This window comes from Ochotona curzoniae, unplaced genomic scaffold (genome assembly GCF_017591425.1).
Source record: "Ochotona curzoniae isolate NIBS_2020 unplaced genomic scaffold, NIBS_Ocur_1.0 contig_1014, whole genome shotgun sequence".
Classification (NCBI taxonomy): domain Eukaryota; kingdom Metazoa; phylum Chordata; class Mammalia; order Lagomorpha; family Ochotonidae; genus Ochotona; species Ochotona curzoniae.
The window spans coordinates 50,505,553-50,517,104 of record NW_024464920.1 but is presented as its reverse complement, the minus strand read 5'-3'; the positions used below and the strand labels follow the sequence as shown (position 1 = coordinate 50,517,104).

The following is an 11,552-nucleotide window of genomic DNA, read 5'->3' as shown; positions in this document are numbered from 1 at the left end:
CGCGGAGAGCTCAGGTACGCCCGCCCGCCGCCCCCGCCGGGCAGGTGCACGGCCCCCTTGGTTCTCCCCCCTGGGCGGAGAGAGGGGGTGCCGGGGCTCCGAGCGCGCCAAGCCGCCCACGCGCTGCCCCTCCACCCCCTCCTCCTACCGGAAACCTGAAAAAACAAAAACCCCCCAAACACCATTCTCCCCCATCCTTCAGGGTCCCGAAGCTGCCGAAGCCTTGTGAGAGACGCGGGAAGCAGCGGCACCTGCCCTGGGGGTCTGGGCTTGGAGTCGACCCCGGCCTCCTTGTGGGGCGCTCCAGTCCTGCTCCCCGGCGAGGCCTCCCCGCGCGCCGAGCCCTCGGCCCCGGCCCGGGCCAGCATGGTGCAGCCTCAAACCTCCAAGGCCGAAAGCCCCGCCGCCGCAGCCGCCAGCGCCCCGGTGGACGACGTGATCGACACCCTGACCTCACTGCGCCTCACCAACTCCGCGCTAAGGCGCGAGGCGTCCACGCTGCGCGCCGAGAAGGCCAACCTCACCAACATGCTGGAGAGCGTGATGGCCGAGCTGACCCTGCTGCGCACGCGGGCGCGCATCCCCGGCGCGCTGCAGGTCACGCCGCCCATCTCAGCCATCACCTCCAGCGGCTCGAGGCCCATGACCACGCCGCCCACCTCGCTGCCCGAGCCCTTCTCCGGGGACCCCGGCCAGCTGGCCGGCTTCCTGATGCAGATGGACAGGTTCATGATCTTCCAGGCCTCCCGCTTTCCCGGCGAGGCAGAGCGCGTGGCCTTCCTGGTGTCCAGGCTGACGGGGGAGGCCGAGAAGTGGGCCATCCCTCACATGCAGCCCGACAGCCCTCTGCGAAACGACTACCAAGGCTTCCTGGCCGAGCTGCGCAGAACCTACAAGTCGCCGCTGCGCCACGCGCGGCGCGCGCAGAACCGCAAGACCTCGGCCTCCAACCGCGCGGTGCGGGAGCGGCAGCTGCTGTGCCGCCAGCTGGCCGCCACAGGCACGGGTCCCTGCCCTGTGCACCCAGCCTCCACCGGGGCCAGCCCAGCGCCAGCGCTGCCCTCGCGGGCACGGAACCTTTAAGCATCTGCTGCCACCACCACGCCGGTCGCATCGCAGCCGCCCGTGCCTAGCGCCCACTGTTGGCAGTGTAGAACTGTCTGATCACCAGTGACGCCCGTGTGTGAAGCCATCCCCTGCCGCCTCTCCTGCCCGGATCCACCGGAGCTCCCACCTCGCTCTGCTTTCTGCAGCCAGGTGCTCGCTGGCACCTACTCCAAGCGCATGCCTCCCCCTCCCCCCGTGTCGCTTGCACCCTGTCTGCCTTGACTCCACCCCACCTGCCACCATTTCTGGGCACACGTGGCAACAGTAAGGTTGGGTTCTGCTCCCTGGGCATCTTCCAGCCTGAACCCTAGACAGCAGCTGCATCTTGGGTGTTGCTGGAGTGGGTCCCAGCCCTGCCATCAGTGGCCCAGGAACCACCCTTGCCAAGAGTGTAGTTGTGGCATTTCTCTGCGTGGAGGGGCCTCATTCTGCAGGTGCATTTCCAGTCCACTTCCTGCATGGCTGCCACAGGGAGGGACCAATTTGCCAGTGGAAAGGAGCCCTTCCCCGGAAGCCCCTCCACTCACGCCTGGCTCCCACATTGGCATCTGCTAGTGCCAGGAGTCTGGGAAACTGGCATCTGTGTGCTTAGGTCACTGAGCTCTTGGGAGTCGCGGTCAGCCCCAGGCAGCCGCTTCACACACCAGCCTTGGCCGAACAGCTCCTGTGGGCCCATGGCAGGCATTGGCCATGCCCTTGGCTGGCTGCTCTGTGGCGGGCAGGGAGCACCGCAGGCGGCCTGGGTGGTGAGCCTTGCTCCACTTGAAGCCTGCTTCCTTCTCCGTTCAGGTTCTACGCAGCCTTTCCCTGGGACCCAGCACCCACACTGCCTCTGGGTCTCCAGGGACACCCCCTGCCTGCCCTGCCTGAGCCATGGTGCCCAGCCTTTGTCTAAGGAAACACTTGAAGCAGGTGGGGGAAGGAGGTGTCTGTCTGCCGTAGCCGGGGTCTTGGTGCTTTTTTGACAGCACGGAACTGCAGCCTGCCCGGTCCTGATGGAGTGATGGTACGGGACCGGTTCCGAGGGACTGTGCTGTACCTCCTGGAGTGGACAGCCGAATGCGCCCTCACTCTGGAGACGGCCAAGGGATTGCTTCCCGAGACTAGAGACTGAGACAGGGCCAAGCCCGACTCCTGCTGCGCCTGCTGTGTCTCAATGCCAAATGAGCCTTGTGCAGGTGACCCCTGGGCCTGGGAGGGGACTGGGCAGGCCTGGCCTGACTCTGGAGGCATCTCCCCTCTCTACACCCACCAAAGATGTGCCTGTGGAAAGGGTGGTCCCAGAGGCTGGCTCCTGGGACCCCCTCCTGATCCTGGAGAGTTTCGGTGATGCCGGGACAATGCCACCTTGCAAAGCCAAGCCAAGGTCACACGGTGACTGCCGGTGCTCGTGGGCCCTGCTACCTGCTGGTCATCACCTCTCAGCCCGTTGCCCTCCTGAACAGCTGCCTGGAGACGGGCTTCAGGTCCCGCTGGACTCTGGCCGTGGCCGTTCAGGTGGGACCATGGTGCTCACGAAGCAGGGCTCTCAGGGGTGCAACCATGGCATTCAGTTCTCTTCCATCTCCAGCAGCTTTGCCGGGAAGACGTGGACTGGCCCGGGAGAGGTGCCCAGGGCTGAAAGGGCGCAGTGGCACCTGCTCTCCCTGGGACATAGTCCTACCAGGGGAGGGTCCTAGCCTGGGAATGGGCAGCTGTGCTGCCAAGCTGGCTGCACCCAAAGGAGTCTGTGCCAAGCTAGTCAGTAGGTGCTGTTCTGGCAGTGCTGCTACACACCAGGGCCCCATGCCCCGGCCGTTTGGGTGGGGTTGGCCACCCTGCCCTGCCCGTGGCTGTGTCCAGGCTGTGTGTTCTGTCCTCTAGTGCCCCTTCACCTCCACGGGCTGTCGACAAGAGTACTTGCTGGTTGTCCGTGACCTTCTTGATTGCTCCCGGCAGCTTTAGACCCTGGAGCAGATGAGAGAGGGTCAAGGGGGGCTCTCTGGGCTCCAATGAGGGACCCAACAGCCCTGAGCCCAAGGAAACGGCTGTGTCCCGGGCAGTCGAGGTGAGGTCAAGGCAGAGAAGGCCAAGGACCGGTGCTTGCTTTGGAGCTGTGGCCCTAAGGGAACAGGTACCACTCTATGAGGGGGACAGGTGGCAGTGGTGTGTGATGTATGCAGGTTCCATGGCACTGACCCAGTGTGCGTGGCACTGTCTGGTAGCTGCCTCCAGGGGCAGTCAGGGCAGGGCCTGCGGACATAGTGTGGGAGCAAGACTGTGGCCTTGGGGTGCACACCTCCCAGAGGCATTTCTGGGGAACTCTGAGGGTGCAGAGCACAAGCCTCAGGTTGGCGTGCAGCTGGAGAGGAGCCGTGGAGAGCAGCCTCATTGCTGTGTGCTCGGGACAGCACCCTGTACTCTTCCCAGCCGGGGTTCCCTAGCAGCTGGGACTGTGAGTGCAAGAGAAGCCAGGAAGCTAGACACAGGCTGGGGGCAGCCTGAGGAACAGGACCCCTCCTCCTGCCTGGAGCCAAGTTCACGGCTGCGTGGGAAGCATTGGTCCAAGACGGGACTCCTGGGGGAGGATGTGGTCAGCTGGAGGAGTCCCTGTGTGAGGGGCAAGAGTGGGGTGGGGCGCTCCACCGTGAGTGTGCGTGGGTCATACCTCGGACCTGAGTGATGGGGATGCTGGCCGTGAGCATGGATGGTGTGGAGACAGTGGTTGGGGGATGACGCCCTCCCAGCTCCTCACTGCCACAGCACTAGGTGGGACGGTCCCAGTGCCTAAGCCTGCGTGCTGGGGAAGCTGGAGGTTGTGGAGAGCAGGCGGGAGCAGAGCAGCCTGTATTGTGGTCCCTTGTGCCTCGTCTCTGAGTTCTGTTGTTGGCATAGTGTGCTGTGTGCACCCAGAACTCCCGGGACCTGTGCCTGGCGTCCTGATGGGCTTAACTCAGATGACCCCACTCCCCTGGCATGGATGGATGGTGCTGCTGCCGAGTGCCCACCGCTGCACAAGGGGACACGCTTCAGCCTGTGCCCCTATCTCTGCCCCCCACCTGGGGCGGCGTCCCAGAGCGAGGCTGAGCCCCCACAGCTTTGCCTTGGTGCAGCCTGTTCACCCTCAGGTAGGGCGTGGCCGTCTCGCCCACCCCGGAAGGGGTGTTACCTGGCGGGGTATTCTGCCGCTTTGATCCGGAGCACAGAGCCTCGTGTTGTACCTTGCGTTTCCTTGATTTTTAGCAGTCGAGCTGCCTCTTACCCCGCAGCTGTTTCCCCTCTGGTGGATTGTCCCCATTCCCGACTCTGCCCACTGGGACCTGAGAACATTTGTAGGAGTTTGTTCCACATTAAAGCTGTTAACCTGTGCTGTGTCATGTCTGCTGCCGCCGACCCCCAGGTCTCTCCTTCGTGTGTGTGGCCACAACTCATGGCCTTCAGGGGTGAGCCCTTACCCCTTGCACAACACGGGCTGCCATCAGATGCACCTGTCAGTGCCTGGCATGCGGTTTAGCAGCCGAGGGGCTGGGGCTGGGCGGATTTGTAGGGTGGCCCTGGCTGTGATGTTTACGATCCAGGAACGATCTGGCAGCTTGTGGTCTGGGGATCCCCTTGCCCTGTTGAGACCCCAAAAAGCTTTTTCCTTATGCTGGTCTTGCTCTCCCTAGTCACTGTATTGTAAATAAAAAATATTCTGAAGATGGAAACAAACATGTCAACCCCAACTACATATTCTTAGGAAAACAAGATTTTCCGAAACAAAGAATCAAAAAGGTGGCATTGTTTTGTTATTATTTTGCATATTTCTTTGGCTCTGTAGAAAACAACACTAGTGTCTCCTCTTTGTTTGCTGGAGACCACCTCTCACCTCGGGGCTGGGCCGGGGGGAGGACCACCATACACCCCTGGGGCAAAGGGACACGGCGCTCACCAGCTCCGTGCCACGCCCCACCCTGGCCTAGGATGGGACCAGAACCAGGAGCTTCTCTGGTCCTCTGCCTTGTTGCTCCCTGCTTCAAATTCCAGCTCCCACTCTCCCTTAGAAAGGCGAGTCATTTCGGGGATTATTTTGGCAGAGTATGTGACAAGATTTAAACAAATGCCTGGCGCTGGTAAATCCTTCCTCTCGCTCCACGCCTGCGTCCCCGTCTCCCACAGACACCTGTCGGTGACGGCCGGCTCTGCTCACAGCTCTTCCTCCCACACTTTGGCTTTGCTCAGCGTCTCACTATGTAGGATGGATTAGGGCTTTGTCATTTGTATTCATACCTGGTCGGGCTCCCTCCTTCCAGATTTCCTAAGCTGTTCTCACCAGACGATCTCGAACAAATTAATTCAGAAGTCTTCCCCAATGCCCGGGAGCAGGTGTGGGGCGGGGAGAGGCATGCTCGCACCAGCAGGTGGGCACACAGTGGCAGAGCCCTGCCCTGGGGGCCAGGCTGTGGGACGCTGTGACGAGGTCTTGGCAGGAAGGAGTCCTCGGCACCTGCTCGCCTGTTCCTGTGAGGGCGCGCAAGAAGGTTGGCAGAAGATGGGATTACAAGGCTGGGGTCTCGGTGCGCAGGCTTCTCAAGATGGCACGATGGGCAGGACGACGGGCATGCCCCTTGCACAGTCTGACGGCCCTGGTGCTGTCGCAGTAGCCGTGGCTGAATGCTGGAGGTGACACACGTAAGCTAGAGCCATTTGCTACCATGAAAAGGTGACACCAGGCGGGAGTGCACAGAGCCAGTTCCCGGTCCTCAGGATGGGTGACTGAGGACAGCAGATATGTCAGCTTGTACCAAAGAAGTTGACAGAATTAGGGGGCACTTTGTCAGGCAGCCAAGTGCTGCCTGCAAACCACAATCCTGCTGATTCAAGTCCCGGCTGCTCTGCTTCCCAGCCAGCTCCCTGCTCAGGCACCTGGGAAATCAACAGAAAATGGACCAAGTCCGTGGACCCTATATCCACGTGGGAGACCCCGAGGAAGTTCCTGGCTCCTGGCGTTGGACTGGCCCAGCTCTAGGTATTTGGGGAGAGAACCAGAGGATAGAGGATCTCTCTATCTCTCCCTTTCTTTGTAACTCTGCCGTTCAAATACATAAGGTGTTTTTGTGGAAATTTACAGAATTTATCAATTTCTAATAAAAATCCTAGGATAACTTTAATTCTGAAGTTGATACAAATTGGCGCCAATTTGTAAGACTAGATGGCGAGCGTGCACACGTGTAAGTGTGTGCATGAATTGAAGTGCGAGTGATGTTTATTCTCTGCCTAATCCGTGTTATTAATAGTATCTATTAGGATATGTAATTCTATTATAATTCAAGTAACTCAGTGATAAACAGGTTCATCAGAAAAGCCAGGGTGGCAAGCAGCCAGGTTAGCTGTGAGCAGGTGCTCTGAGGGGGAACCGAGGGTGGCAAACAGTCCGGTTAGTGAGAAGCTGGGGGCGGGGTGGCCGTGTCCTGGAACAGGGGATGTGAGCGGGGAAGGAGCTAAGACCCCAGTCCTGAGAAGGGGGCACGTGCGGTGGGCCGGGGCCACGGGGTCAGGAACAGAATGGGACCTGTATTCCCATGGCTTCGCAGACAGCCCCCTGCCCACGCCCGCAATCATCTCGTCATTGTCAAAGCCCTTTGCAGGCGGCTGCCCGTCCCCAAGGAAGCTTCCTCCACGCGGGTCTGGAGCCTGGCCGTCCCTTGCTCATCCCCGTGCTGTCCCCAGGCGGCTCCTGGTCCCAAACCCAGGCCAGAGCTCAGACAGGGTCCAGTCCTAGACAGGCAGCACTTGGCTACCGTGTGCCACCTTCCTTTCAGACTTTCCAGTCTGGCTTGCAGTGATTTCAGTATTTTCAGATGTTCTAAGGCCTATGTCCCACGCGTGTGTGTGTATGAGTGTGTATGATTCCGTGTGTGTAAGTATGCGCGTGTGTGTGCTGCTCATTTTCATTTGGCTCGCATGGGCCTGGAGAGCTGCCGTCACACGGAAAGGTGACTGCGTATGGCTGTGAGGCAGGTGGGCGGAGCTCAGTGAGCAAGTTCAAATCCTCGAAGTGGCCCTGCTAGCTGGGCCCAGGGGCTAGCCGCTCAGCCCAGCCTGTGTGTCAGTCTGTGGACAATGTCACGTGTGCTCCCTGCCAAAGCCTGGCACGGGAGCCAGGCGCTATCGGCCAGCAGTCACATGGGAGCCAGGCACCATCGGCCAGCACCCACACAGGAGCCGGGCGCCATTGGCCAGCACCCACGCAGGAGCTGGGCACCATCCCTCAGCACTCAGGCTGAAGGCACTGGGGGTTGAGGACAGAGGAGGCGTATCGAGTGAGCTGGACTGTGGCCCATCACCTCTGGGGGTGATGCAGGGGCAGACACTGATGGGCAGGGTTGGCAGAACCAATCCCTGAGGAAAGAGGCTGAGATGGGGCCATGCTGAGGCTCCGACTGGCGCCTGGGGTGCCCCGCACTGACTGCCATGATGCTGGGGAGGAAGAGGTGCAGGTGGTGCCTCCAAGGAGGGCATCAGGCAGAAGGAGAACCCCCAGCTCCTCGTGCCGGGGGCCGGGCTGGCCCAGGGCACCTGCTGTACTACACGGACAGACGGTCACCTGTCACCACTCAGCCCGATGTGACCGCAGAGGAGAGGTTCCTATTGAAATAATACTAATCTGTCTTCAGTCTCAGAATCAATAGCGTCTTAGACATAATAATTTGCTTTTCTGTTTGGGGAATTATATATGTGCAACTTTATATCCTGACTTCATACCTCACCCATTTTACCATATTGTTAAAATGTTGTTGGAAGCGATGCCTAGAAATTTCCTATAAAATCTCTCCTAAGGTTGTTGGGAAACTGGAATTAAAAGGGATCTTAATAAAAGATATGTCGATGCAAACAATTTGAAATCTATGCGTTGTCCTCATCCTCTTCATCTTCATTTTAAAAGATTTATTTATTTTTATTTGAGAGGCAGCGTTATGGAGAGACTCATCTGCTGGTTCACTCCCCAAATGGCCGCAGTGGCCAGAACTCGGCCAGTGCTGAGCCAGGAACTAGGGGCTCCTTCTGGGTCTCCCACGTGTGTGCAAGAGCCCAAGGACTCGGGCCCTCCTCCCCTGCCTTCCCGGACCATTAGCAGGGAGCTGGATTGAAAGTGGAGCTGTCAGGATTGGAGTGTGTGTGGATGCTGACCCTGTAAGCAGAGGCTTAAGCTGCTTTGCCACGGCACTGCCCCATTAGAGTGTGGTATTCTCTATCTTTAAAAAGATTTATTTATTCTTACTAGAAAGTCATATTTACAGAGAGAAGGAAAGAAGAGAGAAAGATCTTCCATCCGCCGGTTCACTCTCCTAGTGGCTGCAGTGACCAGAGCTGAGCTAATCCAAAGCCAGGAGCTTCCTCCAGGTCCCCCACGGGTATAGAGTCCCAAGGCTTTGGGCCATGCTTCACTGCTTTCCCAGGTCACAAGTAGGGGGCTGGATCAGAAGTGGGGCAGCAGGGATATGAACCGGTACCCATATGGGATCCTGGGCATGCAAGGTGAGGTCTTTAGCCACTAGGCTACCATGCCAGGCCCGCTCATGGGATTGTTACACTAGCAAGGATTCCCATCCTTCTGATTTCTGCCTTTTCTCAATAACACGTGTCTTCACGAGCACTGGGAAGCCTCCTGGGACGTCTGCATTTCTGCCGGCTAAGTATCAGGGAGTCCCACAGCACAGGAAAGGGGTCTGATTTTATTTAAAAAAACAAACCCAAATTGTTTTCCCAAGTAGCGGCATGGTCTGTGCTCACACCAGCTGTCTCTCGCCGGGGTATATCCTGGGTCGCCTTGGCATCCCACCAGCCAGAGCCCCTTGACCTTGGACAAGAGCCAGGAGTACAAGTTACCATTCCTGTCTCCAGCTCCACTGGTCCGTGGGCCTGTTGCTGTGGACAGAGCAAGGGCCCTGACAGGGAGCTGTACCAAAAGCAACAGAACCCAGGCTCCTGCCGAAACCGGGGCTACCCCACCCTTCGCACACTTCAAGTGCCCGTGTGGCGAGGTGAGCAGCTTGTTCAGAGTCACTCCCCACCACCTAGGTGGTCCCTCCTGCCACCTGTGACGCTCACCTGTCATCACCTGGAACCCGAGGGGGCAGGACAGCACTGCTGTGTAACCACTCCCCTCACAAGCCCCCGTAAAGGCCCGTGATAAGGAGGGGCTCGCTCTCTTGGTCCCGTGCTTCCGTGGCTCTGGCACTCCGACTCTTGGCCTCCCCAGCACCTCTGAGGACAGGTGTCCCCTGAGCATGGCCCTGTGTGTCTGTATTCCTCACCCTCCGTTCCCTGCTTGGGCGGGACAGTGAAGACAGTGAAGACAGCAATGCTAAGATGCTTTGTATTTCTAATGCGTGTGCTGTCGGGAGTGCCAGGAGAGGTGAGGCCTGGCAGCAGTGGAGTGTGGGCAGAGAAGCCAGGGAAAGGCGAATGTCTGCAGCTTTGTGAGTGTGCCCAGGTTATTCGCTGCATGTCTCTTAGGATAACTTACATTGCTGGGGAAGCTGGCACACAGGTCTTCAGTTTAACGGGTGGACTTCAGGGTAATGATCATTTGTTCCTCTTGGGGTTTCGACTGACTGGATCACCATATGGACCTGTGCTTTGCTATTTCTAGTGGGCCCTGCTATCACCAAGCTTGGTTAATAAAGACTCCCTAATAAACCTTAGACATGTCTGGTGTGATCTCGCTCGCACCCCGCAACACTCCCCGGTCAGAAAGCCTTCACCAATCCCCCAGTCACGAAGGAACTCCAAGAAGCTGTTTTGTGTTTGATCGTTGGCCTTGTCCGATGCCTTTGCAGCCACTCGGGGCTTCATGCTTCCCCCAGGACCCCACCAGAGCGGCACATCCTGCAGCCAGACGCCGAGACGGTGGGCGGACGTCGGAGCCCACGCCGGCCCCTCCTGCCTGCTGGGAGGCACTGCGGGTGCAGGGAGCGTTCCCGGTGCCACTGTGGTCCTCCTTTGTCAAGGTGACCCCAGCTATTCCCCCATCCGCGCTGTGCAGCGCAGCGGGTCAGCCCGAGCATCCTGAAACCTGCATTTATGACAATCAAGTGAAATGAAAGGGTTCCTTGGCACAATAGCCGCATTCAGACGCTCGGCGAGCAGCACTGCGATCTCGCAGAGACCTAGGGTGCGGCGCTATTTTCAGGCTTTGTACTTCCTCGAACCTTTTAGAATCACTCCATCAACTGCCGCAGCGAACGCCTGCTGGGCTCTGATTGGGAAGGCACTGTATCTCGACTTTAATTTAGGGAGAGCTGACATTTAAATAATATTGAGTCTTGCATGAATGAGAGGCCTCTCTCGCTCTCATTTTATTTCATTTTGTTTAGGATGTCTTCGCTTTTTCCCCAACCACTGTAGTTGTGCAGTTTTTAAGGTACCAGCAGCGCATGTTTTATAACTGTCTTCCTGAGGGTTTAATGTTTCTGACTGCTGTGGTACACGGCATTTTCACAAGATTTTTTGCTGCGTAAGGTTGTTGCTAATGTATGCAAAAGAGAAGTGTCGCATCTGTCCTCTCCCCGTGACCTTACCAAAACTGCCTGGCTTGCTTTTGTTAGATGTGTCAGCCCAGGTGTGTGACAGGGCACGGGGGAGGACAGGAAGGGACAGCGGTGCAACAAGCTCTTGGAAGCAGCCCACTCATGCCCCCTCCTTCCCACCCAGATTCCCCAGAAGAAGCCTCAGGGCCACTCACTCTGATACTGCCAGGAATCACAGCCTCAGCTAGCCGGCCATCCTCGGCGCCCCCTGTGCGGCAGCAGCCCCGAGGGAGGGAGTGGGCCTGGACACACCGCAGACTCTCTGGCCTGCGGAGTCTGCCGCCCGCCCGCTGCTCGGGTGCACCTGCTGGCTTGCTTCCTGCCACTCCTGCTCACATCTGAAATGATTTTCTTTATTCCTTTCATCTATTTGAAAGGCAGGGCAACAGAGGGAGAGAGAGAAAAGAATTTCCATCCATGGGCTTACTTCCTGAACAGCTAGGGCTTAGCCAGGAGCCTCCTGCCCGCTCACTTTCGCAGAGCCTCTCCCGGGCTGGATCTTGGGGCTGGTGGGGCTGGTGGCCTGCTTAGGGCTGGGGAGGGAGCTCCTGGCATCTAGGGGTCTGGGAACCCACGTGTTGCTTATCCTGTTCAGGAAGCCAAGAAAACACAGGGGGTGCGGTGGGATGGGCTTGGGAGGAGGTGTGGCTCCTAGTTGCCCTAAAGGTCACTGGCGCCCCCTTCAGAGGTCAGCCTCCATCTCCCCTTGCCTGCGGGAAGGCAGCCCCTCCCCCACATGCTGCCCCAGGTGACGCAGGTTGTCTGGCCCAGCCACAGGCCCACTCCACCGCCCCCAGGGGCTGTCACCACTCTGAGCTCACGCTTGGTCATTTCCTGCTCATGTCGGGGAGGATGACTGCCCCGCAGGTCACAGCAGGTCACGCAGTGTTCCCT

The 11,552-nt window shown here is 58.7% G+C and overlaps 1 protein-coding gene across 1 annotated transcript; it reads left to right on the top strand.

Annotated features, from left to right (window-relative positions):
- Positions 1-241: 241 nt before the first annotated feature.
- RTL6 (retrotransposon Gag like 6) lies at positions 242-3,256 on the top strand. Its single transcript, XM_040991548.1, has one exon. It carries the CDS (start codon positions 367-369, stop codon positions 1,081-1,083), a length of 717 nt encoding a protein of 238 aa, XP_040847482.1. The 5' UTR covers positions 242-366; the 3' UTR covers positions 1,084-3,256.
- Positions 3,257-11,552: the final 8,296 nt, after the last annotated feature.